At 40.3% G+C, this 15,045-nt stretch overlaps 1 protein-coding gene across 1 annotated transcript in view; it reads left to right on the top strand.

The window, feature by feature from the left end:
- The window catches only part of PPM1H (protein phosphatase, Mg2+/Mn2+ dependent 1H), a gene marked incomplete at both ends in the record, with an annotated part of 133,587 nt that overhangs the window by 57,622 nt on the left and 60,920 nt on the right, over positions 1-15,045 (top strand). Inside the window, one exon of the mRNA XM_080636230.1 lies at positions 7,282-7,447. Coding sequence (XP_080492356.1) covers positions 7,282-7,447 — 166 coding nt within the window. The remainder of the gene's footprint in view (positions 1-7,281; positions 7,448-15,045) is intronic.

Raw genomic sequence — 15,045 nt, 5'->3', positions numbered from 1 at the left:
TTGAATGTCAGTCCTACTGTGTAAAATGAAGTCAAAGAAATATTCACAGTCTAATAAACCTTAATAAAGTACATTCCAGTAGAAAGGTTCCTTTTCACACCTGTTTTGGTTTTTTTAATGCTTTCCACTTCAACTTGAAGCTCTAACCTTCTCATACCACCCAAGCTGATAAGCTTTCTTTGTCTTATCAACAAAATCTAGAAAAATCTAGTGATGCATGAAAATATTAATGGTTTTGTGCAAATATACTCATCTGAAGGCTGACTTCACCAGGCTGAATATGATCCATTCATGTAAGAAGCATAATTTGAAGAACTTCCAAGGCAACTTTTTCTGTGCACCGTGGAAATAGGTTCAGACCTAGATCAGCAGGATTTGAAAATTTAGCTATTAAGGAGGAGAAGAAAAAGGTGTAAGACTGTGATAGTGGTAGTTGGATTAGAAGGAACTGGTCAACAGAGTGGTTTGTCTGCATTATCACCTTTCTTAGTTTTTTCAGCAAGTTTTGAACAGATAGCCAGACAAAGTTGCTTTAAATAGGATGATGAGCAGTCTGACCTGGCTGTCTCTCTAATGTCACTGTATTTTGTGGGAGATAAATGGTGTTTCTTTTACAATGTCAAGTCCATCTTTACAAACTCTTCTTAACCCGTCCTGATAGCTAGTACAGGAGGAGTGAGGAAGGAGAATTTGGCAACTAGTACTGTCAGCCGTGGCTGAGATTGCTCAGCCTGAAGGAAGATTATGCTTAACCATGTTTGTGTCCCACCAGTCTGTAGCACTTCATCTCTTTTGGGAAGTGTATCTGGATGCTGTGCCACACAATAGCATTTTGGGAAGTCCATGGAAATAACATCAGAGTGGACTTCCCTTCCAAGATGTCATAGATTTCAGTCCAAAGACAAGCTGCTTTAGCAGTTTATGTTCATTTATAGTGAACTTGTGGCAGAATTTTTTAGAACTTGTGTTGGTTTTGAGTTCTTTAATGTATTTTAGATTTTGAGCATAAATGGTATTTTACTCTGGGCCTTGCCTATTTTAATCCCAAAATTAGTCCTTATCAGCTAGGCAGGTGTAGTAGCTTCTAGCTTGGCCCAGTATACCGGTGTGGTTCCTGGTAGGAGAAGCGGTATTTTCACGCTCAGTCATCGCAAGACTAACCTTTATGGCTAAACGTTCATTTCCTCCTTGGTTAATAAAGTGAAGGTTTTATTCAGCCCCATAGATTTAGACAACTGATTCAGGGATGGCTTCAGTTTCTGCCCTCAGTGGACGATAGTAGTGGGTGGTTTTGTTTTGATGTGAGCAGTATGACAGAGTAATAAATGAATGGAACTGTTTAGGCTGCTTGAAAAGCTGCCTTTCATCTGCAGGAGGAGATGAACAGCTAGGAGGAAATCTCTTTCAAGTCGATTCTCAGGGCAGAAATAAATCTTGTGTGAGTGAAGGGGAGAAAAAGCCACCTACCTGGAAATCTAAGACTATAAATGAGATGTCACAGAAAAAGTCGGTGGCATCCACTCACATGCTAATCCATTAAGGGGGGGCCGGGGGGGTAAAAGGGAGATGCGAGGAGAAAGAAAAGCCAGCAATATATCATTTTAAGACTGCTGAAATTATGTTCCTATGGTTTTGCATTATATTGTCTATTGTCCATAGGTATTTATATATATTCATTTGTCTGGGTTACTTCTGTGTTATTAGTTGGATTGGATGCAAGCTGGTGTCATACTCATGGTTGCAGGCTAGCACATGCGTACCACAGCTGGAATGAGGAGAGGGGCTGGCAATACCTTCTGTGAGGCTGGAGCCTGCCAGGCCTGATGAATTGATTTATTCAGTGTCAAAACAACTACAGGTGCCCACTGCTACTCTGAACCCCCAGCCCTAAACCAGTACTTCTTGTGCACACTGCTGTTGTGTGAAATACACAATTTCTGTCTGGCTGTCTGTTCAAAACATGCTGGAAAAACTAAGCAAGAAAATAATGCAGACAACCCATTCTTCGTTGACCAGTGTCCTTCTAGTCCGGTTTCCACTATCACAGTCTTACACCTTCTTCTTCTCCTCCTTAGTAACTAAATTTTCAAATCCTGGTTGTAGGATTTGCAGTAGACAACAAACTGTCCATGGATATAGCAGGGTTTTTTCTACCTTCTTTTTCCTAACCCTTAGAAACTTAACCCTTTAGAAACATTTGCAGTTATTTCCATGTTCCAGTGTCACACGTGGTGGGCTGCACAGATAACACACACAGCCTCAGCCTTAATCTATGTGGTACAAGCGCGGGCTGCGTAGACATTTGCTCTGGAAGTGTTTGCGTCAGGATGTCTTGACCCTTGTAACAGGTCTTACAGAGGAAGTGGAACTGGGAATGCTGTCTTGCTACTGCGGAGAACTTTGCCTTGGTAGGGGAGAAGCAGATAGATTTTGGGGTGTCCTATGGTTACAGGTGGGTTATCAGTTACCCTACAGCTCAACTAAACTGAAGGGGGTAGGTCAGGCTCTCTGCTTTTGCAGGTTTTATTTCTTAGCTTGGGTAGGTCAAGAGTGTGTGTGCAGCCAGTTCCCACACTTACCCTGCTGTAACGTAGCTCCCCAAGCTCTTGTAGCTCTCCTAGTCCTTACATTTCGAAAAGTACTTCTCGCGCACACTGCGGTTGTGCATGATTTCTGCTGAGCTCTTTGCCTTTACCTGTTGCTTTTCTCTAGGCATGTTACATAGAAAATATTGTAGACTTATGAGTTTAAACAATACAAGTACTTGAATGACTACTTCAAATTTTTTCAGAATTGGAGACCAGACCTAGGTAAAGCTCTTTTTCCTCATATTAGCACAGCTTTGAACTTTTGCTGAAGGAAATACAACTTCATCTAATCTCAAAGAGTACCATATAGGGAGGAGTAGAACAACCAACAAGTATATGTACTGATATCTACTGATACCTATGTGAAAAAAAGAGGGCTGAATATAAATGCTTCAAAAGACTTGAGCTGGTTTTGGAGGCTTTTTGGTTTGGTTGGGTTTCGGTTTTTTTGTCAGGAAACTGTTATCAAAACCTGTTTTGGATTTGTTCGACTGGCCTGTTCTGGTTCTTGTGAGATAAACTTAGTATTTTGTAATCAGTGACCTTGGCAGAGGAGTTTCAGAGCTCTGCTTGATGAATGAAGAATAGAAGCACAGTGTGACCTACATTTCCATTCAATCTGATGGGATGTGGGGTCTCGCAAGATACCAGCAGAATGCTAATTGTGAGCCAAACAAACTAGCTGGCTTCTATCTGGAAGGTTTGCTTTAAGCTGAGGACATGATTGAGATTAGTCTCATAAAGTATTGAAGTTTCCATCAAGGCTGATGCAAGTAACTCTTGAGGTGTGACCAAGCCCCACCGCCTCACTTTGCAGGCTTCAGGAAGCTCCTGTTCGCAAAATAGGGTGTATATTTTTACTAGCATTACTATACCATGAACTAAACCTTAGGATTATATATTTATTACTGAGCAATGTGTTTGACACAATAGAGACAGCTAATTCTGTAAAAAGAGGAGCTTCTGATCCAAATTGGATATGTTATTTGAGTTGAACTTTGTGAAAGATTGGGTACGACATGAATGGATAACGGGAGAGAGGGGAGAAGGGATGGAAAGGAGTTAATCATGAATAGGTCTAATCAAGCAGTTCCTTGAGGAATTATGAGGAGAGAAAACAAAAGCAAAAATTCCCTTGAAAACATGTCTCTGAATACAAGCTAGGAAATTATATAGGCCTCAATCTTTTTTAAATTCCTTTTTCTCTGCGTAATATTATTATTATTATATTTATATAATGTAATGATATATATTAATTATTATTATTACTATTATTATTAGCATCCATGGTCAACTGGAAGTGAGGACAACTGTATGATTAGAAGGTTTTTTGGTGGGGGAGGGTTGTTCTTAACTGTGTGTGAGGAGGTGGTGCTTTATCTCCTGTTGTTTACTTTACTGGAGGATAACATTTTGAGGCAGACAGAAAAGGAGATATGAAGGGAAACTGAAAATCTTAGGAAGCTGAGGCACTTCCTCTGTGAAGGAGGGGGGTGGTAGATTTTCCATCAAAATGTTCATAGGTCTGATTAAGAGTTACCTTTTGGAAATATGAATATCTTGTTAGTTCTGCTTTGTTATTTGTATAAGCCGCTTAGATGTGGGTTTTGTCCTGATAAGTTAAAGTCTGGGAGAGCAAGGAGGAAAGACAACAGTGAAATCAGCATTGGAAAGCTGTTTGAAAGAATTGCCTCAAGGAGGGACTTAAAAAGCTGCAGAGAGAACAGGATTTCAAAAGGCACCAAAGACAGATTTTAAAGCTGAGTAGAAGGTGTTACCAGCTTCTGTGCTTGGCATCAAACACCAACACATTGCTCCAACTTTGAGATTAAAAATCACAGAGCTTCACTGCAGCCCTTTTCCAAAGTTTGGTTATGAGATGGGATGTGAGAGTAGAAGAGTGGAGAGTCTAGATGACAAAGGCTGTCTGACGTAGGCACTCTTCTACTCACTTCCCATCTCACAGCACCTGTAAGCACTGTTTTGACATTATGATTAGTTCAAGTCTTAACAAGGATTTCCAAAATAAACTTAATTCTCTGATGGAGAGAGAAAAACTGGAATCTTGGGAGATAATGTGAAATTCTGGGAGGGAACACGTTCACAGCCCCAGTACTGCCACCTCAATACGCTGACACTCCAACTCCCACAGCTTCTCAGTATTCAGTCTTGCCATGCTCCTCTTGATCATATTCTTTTCTAGCAAGGTACTCGGTATGCAGGTTCAACTTCAGGTCTTTCATTGTAGCTGACTGCCAAACTAGTCACCTTGTTCTCATAGCTTTTCTAATGTATTCAGTGCCTTGACAAATTTTCTTGGCAAGTGCTTTGTAAAATGATACCATATTGTGCATAACATAACACACTGTTAAACATCAGAACATCTTCTACCGTACAAGTCCTGAAGTCCATTACTAAGCTCAGAAACCAAAGCAGCTTCAACAGTTGAGTGATTTTCATTAGGAATGATATGTAGTAGGAAGGCAGCAATTTTTGTAAGGAATCACTTTTGTCTCTATGTGTCTTCCACTCTTTTTTAAGTGGGATTGAAAACAGCAGCATCAATGAGGAGGCTGATCAGCTAAACTGAGTATTGATTAGCTCCTGATGCGATAAAACTACACTTTCTATGCTGCTGCAGTATTTAAATGCTTTGGTATTTGTGATTTTCTCCTCCCTTCCCCTCTACCCCCTTTCTGAATAAATGCTTCTGTTTTTCCTAATGTCAAGAAAATGTCGAGTTTTCAGACTGGAAGCTTATAGTGTCTCAGTGTTTGATCTCCAGTTGCTCAAAGGTTAGGCACAACAGGGGGTGAAGTGGATAAACTGCTCCCACGTGCCTTGCAACTAGATGCTCCTTCATCCCTGCTCTCTGTGTTTCACAAAATAATTTTACTCACAGTTGGTGTTTATTTACAAGAAATACTTGTAAACAAGTGGTGGTATTGTGCATGCAGGTACCGGGCTGCAGTGTGTGACATTGGGCACCGTTAATGAAGCTTTCAGTATTTGAAAGCAGTTAATTATAGTGGATGCATATTTTCTTAGAAGACTGATTTTTCTAATCAGAGGTAGGAATACTCATTTGTCACAGTATCATATTGCTCCTTGAGAATCAAAAGAATATATTTTGCCTTTAAGCAAGGCTGACACAGAATTGACATTTCATCAAGAGCAGGCAAGCTGGGGCAGAGTGCACTGCAAGCCTTCCTTTGGTTTTTGTTTTCCTTTCAGCAGTCTTCAGCAGGTGTTTTCTTGTTATGTAAAATGTTACTGTAATGAAAACGTTAGAGATCAAGAAGTTAGGTGTCTCTTGAACTTTCTATCAGGATTATAATGTGCCTTCAAGCTGGTTTACTATCTGGAGAGGCAGCAGTTGTTTTTAAAGACATTGTGTGCCTGATGTGAAACTTGGTGTTTGTCCAGCAGTGGAAATGCTGTCTCTGACTAGCAGTCAACTTGTTGGCTCAAACCTTGTAGTAAAGAGGAGTGGTTAGATGATATTTGTGAAAGAAGACATGCTTGCATCAAAGTGGCAATGCTTTTACTTGGTTAGAATAAGTTATGGTCCCGGCTTACACAGGTTTTTCCTGTGTGAGCCCAGGACTGTCAAAGCACGTGTCTTACTCAACATGTAACCAATGCAAAATTAGTCAATTTGTGATGAGGTTCTCATGTAGAAAGAGTGTTCGAACTTGGCTGGTCTGAGGTAGATGATAATAACCACAGTATCTTGGATATTGCAGACTTCTGATTATGTTTTTAAAATGGTGGTGGTGGAATAGCTGTTATTTTAGCTTCATCACTGATGGAACAGAGATGAGCAGTTGTGGTGCAAGTCTCTGGATACCTTTGGCTGTCCAGAGCTAGTACTGAGCTCTTAGTGCTCAGAGTTTCATGCCTGCAACTCTTGGTGCAGATCTACTGCTCTTTACAGTGCAGGTGGGACAGAGGTGTAAGGGTTTGAGTTTTGTTATTTTGGGGTTTGTTTTGGGGATTGAAGGAGGGCGAGTTATGTTGTTCTGCAGTACCGGAGGGGTGCATTTAGCATGCATCTCTCTGTTACTGTGGTACAAGCATGCTTGATTTGCATGTTGGTATACAAAGCAAAGACTTTCCTTTCTATTTCTGTCACAGTGTTTCTAATACCTGCTTTTTTAAACATAATAATAGCAGGGCATATTTTTCTGTGCCTTAAGCAGTAACAACTTTTTAGATTTATAAGCAGGTGTTTTGTTTGTGCAAGACTTGGAACTTGACAGAATGCACACCTTTAGCCAACAGATTCATTATTCACTATAGCAGAGAGGCTGGCAGGTAGAAAAGCAAGTGGGGCTCTCATGTTTCAGCTGGGAGGCACAAGTTTATCAGCCTTGATCATCAAGTTAGTTCCTTTAAAAAAAAGTGTGGTATGTCTGCAGGTAAAATATGCTCATGGTGCCATTGTTTCTTGTTTGCATAGTTCCATGAAAAAGGCTTGTTATGCCATGTGTAGGTGTATAGAAACAACAAAGTATGCATGTGTGTACGTATGTGTATGTAGGTGTGTAAGAAATTTGGAGGTCTTAATTCAGTTTCTAATACTTCTGCGCTATAGTTCCATACATCTGGAGTCATGTGAGATACAGGTGGATGCTTCTGTGCTTTGCTAACTTAGACATGTCCTCTGTTGTTTTTTGTTGTTTTCTCTTAGGGTAATAAATGCAGGGAAGAGCACGCACAATGAAGATCAAGCCAGTTGTGAAGTCCTCTTTGTCAAGAAGAAAGCTGGAGGAGCTAATTCTACACCGAACAAGAACTCTTCAAAACGGAGGTCATCGCTGCCCAATGGAGAAGGTCTCCAGCTGAAAGACAATTCGGTAAGCAGACTTCTGCGTCTGGTCAGTGGAGAAGTACAAAATAAATATAAGAGGATGTGGCACTGTCACACTAAAAGGTGCTCACTGAATGGTTTATATATTTTCAGTTACCTCTTCTGAATTATTTCTGCTAAATAAAGAGCACTTAACTATGTTTTTCTTAGTTCTGCTATTTGACTTTTGATTTCTTGCATCTAAGACATTTTAGTTTAAAGATGGGGAGGGCAATATTCTTTAGAGTTTCCTTTTTGTTTTGTTTCTGAAAATACAATCCTGAGAAATTTACTGCTGCAGGATACTGTGAGTTTAGTGGCTGCAGTTGACTTGTCCAGGGACAGTCACAGAGCAGTATCGCTGTTTATACAGTCATGCAATTTAATTAAAGGTGAGATAGTCATTTGGGTTCTTTTCACTGCAGCAGTATTGCATATAGCAAGGTGGGTTTATGCAGATAGGGTAAGGTCATCCGGCACACTGAATTCGGTGAATTTAGTTGACTATGGTTCCTCTCTTTGTTGTGGAGAGTGATGTACGTCATGCACTTGCCCTACTGGCAGTCATCTGCTATTCTTCATCTGTCTTGTTTCCTGGCTGGCTAATTACTTCATCTGCTCTTTAAGCATGAGCTCAGGCTTCAATGATTGATAGTGGATGTTCAATTCTGACATTTAGCCATGTAACAACACCAAATGCCCTATGTGAATGTTGGAGTTGGACACTGTGAATATACAGTCTTTCTGCTTCTGGGAGAGCACAAGTTCTCCCTAGGTGATAATTAGGCTTTCAGTGAATGGCAAGTACCCTTTCTTTTGTTTGTTTGTTTGTTTTCTTTGTTCTGTGTTGCATTTTTGTTTTAAACCAGGTTGTGATTAGCATTCTGCATCAGTGTCTCTCCCTGAACCCAATGGCTTGGTAAACCTGATGGCTACATTGGGTCATTGGGGTCCTGAGCAACAAGTGTTGCACTGTGTCCCTCCCCACCTTTCACTGTCCCTTTTTTGTTCCATATTTCATTACTGCTTCAGCATTTTCAGACTCTGACAGATTTCCCAGGTTTGCAAGTAGCTCTGTTTTTTATCTCTCTCAATCTTTCCTTAAATCACCTGTGTCCATTTCCATGTTTTGATATTCCTCACTGTATTCAGTTATGGGTTGGTTTTTTTTTTTTTCAAGTACATATTTGCACACTCCTGAATAAAGAATTGTGCCCCTGTACTTGCTGGGACTGTGAGTTCTGTGTACAGTCGTGCAAGGCAAAACATTATTTGTTTTAATAGGCTGTGTTTTAAAAAGTCTTTCCTAGAAAGTCCGTGCAACTGCCTGCTATTGGCTTGTGCAGATGCTTGCTTCCTAAGTCTATTTAATTTTTGTACACATCAGTTATGTTTAATGAAGCAAACATTTGGCTGCAGCACTTGCTCCTGTGTGTGAAACACACTGAGATAAGCAACAATGTGCTTGGTCCAGGCAGTGGGTTTGTTTGACACAAAGGGCGTTGCTGTGTCATGCACACGGCACACTGCAAAGACCTCTGTGCAGACACCAGCCTCGATAGACACATCTTTGTGCTGTGCAGAGGTACTAGCTTTGGTATAACACCAAATTTGCCTATCTGAATTTGCCTATATTTTTGTATTTTGGGGGCATGCATGAGACATAAAAAGCTTTGTAGTATTTTTTCAAGAAGCCTAGACCAAAACTGCCACCTTTGAGTAGTATCAAATGCTTCTCAAGAGCAAGAGGCGTGGTAATGTTGTATGCTGCATGGTTAATCAGCTTTCTCAGAAGGAACTGTTTTCAAACATTACATAGCTAATATGCTTAGATTGCTTTAGAAATAGAGGAATGTAAAACCGTTTCATTATTGGAAATGTGTCTTCACTAGCCTTGATGGTATCCATCATTATGGTCATCATACTGTTACGTTATCACAATGGTAGAGTCTATAAACTGCATATTTTTTGAAAGCTGCTCTTTTTGTGTTTTAAACTTCATGATTGTCAGCCTTGTTAAATGTCCAGTTGCCCTGTGTTACAAGAAGTATCTCACAGAATTTTCTGATTTCTTTTCCTCTTCTCACTAGTGTATTTCCTGCTTTGATTCTGTATCTTTCATCTTGATTTTTGAATGAACAGTCACTCCCTTTCAGCTCCTTGAAAGAAACATTTTTATTTCAAATCTTCTGGTTTTTTTCTTCTATTTCTGACTGTAGTGGTTTAATCCCAGCCAGCAGCTGAGTAGCTCACAGCCACTTGCTAACCCTCCTGCCCTGCAGTGGGATGGGGAGGAGAATTAGGGGGGAAAAAAATGTAAAACCTGGGTGTTCAGATAAGAACAGTTTAATAATGGAAATAAAATATTGTAATAATGATAATAATTGTAATGAAAAGGGAGACCACAGAGAAAGAAATAAAGCCCAAGACTGACAAGTGATGCACAATACAACTGCTCACCATCCACTGACCGATACTGACACTGTCCCCAAGCAGTGATCAGACACCTTTCCCCAGTTTATGTACTGAGCATGCTGCTCTATGGTATGGAATATCTCTTCTGCTAGTTTGGGTTAGCTGTCTTGGCTGTGCTCCCTCCCAGCCTCATGTGCACTTCCTCACTGGCAGAGCATGGGAATCATAGAATCACAGAATGGTTTGAGTTGGAAGGGACCTTTACGGATCATCTAGTTCTGACACACACACCCCACCCCCGGCAGGGACACCTTCCACTAGAGCAGGTTGCTCAAAGCCCCATCCAATCTGGCCTTGAACACTGCTGGGGATGGGGCAGCCACAGCTTCTCTGCACCCTGTGCCAGCGCCTCAGCACCCTCAGAGTGAAGAATTTCGTCTTAATATCTAGATCCCACACTTTCCAATACACCATCACCTTTCCTTTTGTCTTTTTGTCCATACACGCAGATATAATTCCCTTAATCTGTGGACCTTCCCTGTAAAATATCTGTTGAGATTTAGTCCATGACTTTGGGCTCCATCTGTCACTGCAGACTTATCAGGGCAGGAAAAACAGTGTGTGGTATTTTGACCCGAAATGAATGTTAATGCTCAAGTGAGAGGTCATCTGATCTGTATAACATAGTATACTGTTTTCATGCTACTTGTTACTGTGTTCTTTTTACATTCTCTTCTTATCTACAGATTTACTTGTTTTCTACATGACACTTGAATGAGTGCTATAGCACTTATTATTTAGCTGTGTAAAACCTGTTTTGCCATGTTATTAGACCACAGCTTGTGAATTTAAATTAGTAATATATTTTCTCAAAACAAGAAGCATAGTTTTCTCCTAGAGGGCAGTCTTACACTAGCAATTAGTAGGATTTTTTCACTTGGTACATTTTTAGCTAGTTGAATATACCTAAATATATACATACATATATATATACACATGTGTTCTATAATGTGTCATATTTTTATGTTTTCATCTTTTTATACTGTTAAGTATAATATTGTGGTTTCCCCTCACATAGCATTGTTAGCAAATATTTTTTAAGGAGTGTATGAGTTTGGTGTTAAATGTGCAACTTACTCTGTATCAATAGGATGTAGAAATACAGGCTTGAGACATTCCAGTGAATGGTATAATATTGTCCCAGCAAGTATTTAGTAAGAAAGCCAGAGGCTGAATACTGTAAATGCCTCATAGGAAATCCCACTGTAACACACAATCTGAAATAGTTTCCGAGTGGGGAAGCACTTTGTTAGAAATATTGAAGGAAAAAGGTATGAGGGAAGCAGTTTACTGAGTATTTGTCCTATAAAAAGAAAGTTTTCTTCTGTTCTTGTTTAGTTTTTGAAGTGTGGCTCACAAGGGAAATAGGAATTGGAACTTAAACTGTCTCTTGATTTAACAGAGTCCATTTCATCTTCCTTGGATTTTTCATTTCTTCAGCATAATCTTTTAGAAGACCACATGCCATCTTTGTTTTTCCCCGGTTTCTGGGAATTGTGCATAACTTAAATGGCAGCTGCATCTGAGGTTGTGTGTTTAAAGGTAACCCCATCAGTGCAGCCCTGCACTTGGGAAGTCAGCAAAAAGGAGTCAGAGATCAACAGGTTGGGTGCTGTTGTCATAGCTTTGACTCTGCAGATGGGCTCTGCAGAGCTTCTGGGAATAGGAAGAAGGAGGTCATGGGCCAGAAATGAGGAGATGGAGAAGTGAATGTGTATTTAGCCCCAACACACACACTCACACACACACAAATCAAAGGAAACCTATTAAATAGTATAAATATGGTTTTCTTCTTGTAAGGACAGGTGATAAACTGAGCAGAGCAGCGAATGAAAAGATCCTGCAAATTCAACCCTAAATTAATTCTTTCCCCTTCCCCCACCCCATTCCACTGGTGCTTGATTAATCACATTTGCCCTCTGTCACCATTCAGGAGCATTCACTTTAAATTGTGCAGCATTTTCTCTGCTGCTATTTTTAAATATCTTTAACTACAGGGTACCTTGACGATGAAAGCTGAAGACCATCAGTGAGTGAAATGGGAATCCTATGCCAGGATATTGTCATAGTGACTCAGGTTGCAGGGCTTCATGTGATGCATTATTAATTATCACCGTAATGTGAGGATACATATTGATTAATTCTGCAGTACTCTTTGCCACAAAGATGGGGCAGAATATTTGTTTTATGTGACACAGGACTGGTTGCCTACCACAGGTAGCTGAGCATATCATTGGTAACATAAGAAAGCTTTTCTCTAAGGGTGGGGTGGCAATTGCCCACCCAGTTCAGACTTTGTGAGAAGCAAAGTGTGCTCAGATGCATTTTGTGAGTCTGGGTCGTATTTGGAACAATAACAGTCAGGGTGGGTTGTAGTTTTCAGAATAAATCTTTAGTGGCAACATGATTTATTTGCCTGTTCGGAATTATCTTCATTAAAATATTCTGAAGGTTTGCAATGTGGGAGCACTGTCCAGCTTACCTAAAAATATTGTCCCAAATTTATCACTATATATTGCAAAGGCTGCCTAGTTTTTTCCGCTATAACTGAGCAAAATAGGTAATTGCTTGGTGGCTGTGGAGATCATCTCAGTGGTGGGAGGAAAAGCGAGCACCTTTTTGTGCTTTTCGTCTCATCTGTGTTCCCTGATTGCTGGCCCTTGCTCATTCTCTGAGTCACTGCACCATATATTTAATACTCATTGAATTGCTGTGGTTTTGGAGAATTCATCACTCTTCAAACAGAGGAGCCATTTTTATTCTCAGGGTGGGGGAAAGGCATTTGTTGTTTCTTCCTTTTTTTTTAGATGGCTAATAAGTTATTTGTGGTTATACTGTCTTTGCTAGTTCAAAAGTAAATGAAGCTTCATAGGAATACACAGAAATTTTTGGAGACTAATATTTAGGTTACAGTAGTGCCTGCAGCTCCAAGATGAAGTTAAGGCCCAAGAGCATCTCCCACAAAAAGTGTGCATGAGACTGGCACTGTGGTAGTCATCTTCCCTGACTGTATACACTTATTATACAGCCGTCTCAGTTAATCTAGGGTGCGTCTGCAGTTGATAGGGAGAAACAAATCTACTTTAGAGTGAGATGGGCATAATCTGAAAGTGAAGGGTTTTCTCTCTGAATATGAGGGCAATTTAGAAGAATATGTTGGAGGTGTGCGATGCAGATGTCTGAAGTTAGCTGAACTGGTAGCAACAGTTTAAGAATTCCTAGTCCAAGTTAGAAAGGGCAAGAACAGTGAACTTCAGAAGAACCACCATAGTTGACGTGGCCATGCTATTTTCATATTAGTGATAGCCCAAGAATACAGCTCAGGCCCATATGATCTTCTCTGTCGTAATTTGTGCTGCCCATTGGCTTAGAAGGAAGTACACGGTAACACTTCCATTTCACTGTTCATCATGGGCCATTGTTCTGATCTGGTTTAAAGCTTCCCAGTCTCTGATGGCACCTTATTTGACTACCAAGTTCACAGGAGGCTTGTTCAATGTAGAACATATTCAGTGTTGTGCTCATAATAATGAGAGTGAATTGTGTTCATAACTGTTCTCCTTTATCTTCTGAAAAGCTCTAATACAGACTTTGGTGAGGGCTGGCTTTGGAAAACTTAAGAAAATCGGAGGGTGGGGGGGAGCAGGGTAATCTATTCTTAATTGTAAGTTTCTGTTATAGTTTAGGGGCAGAGGGAGGGTGATGACAAAATACCTTCTTCCTCTAGGTGGAAGGTAAAATATTTCCTTTTCAATCAAAGTTGTAATGCCTTTATGCTTTTTCCCCCAAGGGCAGCACATCTCCAAAGGGAGTAGCACCTTTCAAATGACATAAGGACATAAGCTGTGGAATAATTTTTCCATGGTGCATCATGAAGTGGATTTTGGCCAGGAAGCCAAACTCCAAGAGAAGAATGGGAGCAGAAGTAGTTTGATGTAGAACTCTAGGAAAAACAGTGTTGCCATTTTGAATAAATGGTTTCAGTTTTCAGTTTAAATACTTTCACTTTGGGATACTTCTTTTTTGGCAAAATACTTTAGATTTTGCATGAATAGCAATCTATTTTTGCAAGCAATTTTTTTTTTTAGTCAGTAATCCCATTATCCATTAAAAATGGCTTAAGCAAAATTTTATAGCCAGCTGTTGTGTGAACCTAGAGGGATTCTGAGCCCAGAGCAAGCTAGCACCACTGCCAGGCATGCCTTCAGGGATGGCATTTCACAACAGGTTTTTGGTGAGTTTACCAGACTGGGTAAGCGGGTGGGTCTGGCTAAGGAGCTGCATTCAGAAATGTGTACATTTGTTGGGTTTTTCACCATTATATGATCCTTACTGGGGTAAGTAATCCAGCACTGAATTATAATACTCCCTTTTCTCAGCATTTCAGTAATGAAGAGTGCACAATAGACTCTGATTTCCTTCTCATGAAGGAACTCTCCACAGTGTAGATAACTATTGTTAATGCACTGGTTAAGAATATCTTTGAACTTTACTACTGCAGTAGTGCTATAAGCTAAACACAGAGTAGATTTATGTAACTTTTATAATCAAGGCTTTTAAATGTGCATTTCAACAAACATAGTTATAAGCAATAAAGCTTATTCAGCAGTGAATTTTGCCCTTTGAACAGCATGAACTTGCAGTGATGGTCTATATACTTGTTGCTAAAAGAGACATTTTGCATTAGATTTTGGATGTTGCAGCTTGGGGCAGCAATGAATGATGTCTTTTGGATCAGCAAATGACAGTTCGTGGTGTTCTTACTCCAGCCTGTTTGCCATGTCCTGCAGCCAGTGGTTGGCACCTTTCTGGAGCAGCTGGAACAGCAGAAAGTTCACAGCCCTGTCCATAAATCTGAAATAAGCAGTGCTTTGGGCATGAGGTGCTGGGATGCAGGTGGTGCCTAGACTACATGCTGACCTGTTGTATAAGGGAGCAGTGTTCGTGTGAATGAAACAAGTCATGTCTGTCATCCTAAATGAGACCACAGTCACCGTGACATGCAGACAATTCCTTTGACTGCAGTGAGACAGGTTATGCTTTCTGAGTATGAGGTGTTTTGGAACAGTATTGCCTGATTCATCTCTCCTTCCTGCCAGAACTGTGCTGACACAGTGGGCGTTCCTCCAT

The sequence above is a fragment of the Psittacula echo genome, assembly GCF_963264785.1.
Source record: "Psittacula echo genome assembly, chromosome: 1".
Taxonomy (NCBI): domain Eukaryota; kingdom Metazoa; phylum Chordata; class Aves; order Psittaciformes; family Psittacidae; genus Psittacula; species Psittacula echo.
Note: the sequence above shows the minus strand (reverse complement) of the source record. Positions and strands in the feature narration are given on the sequence as shown.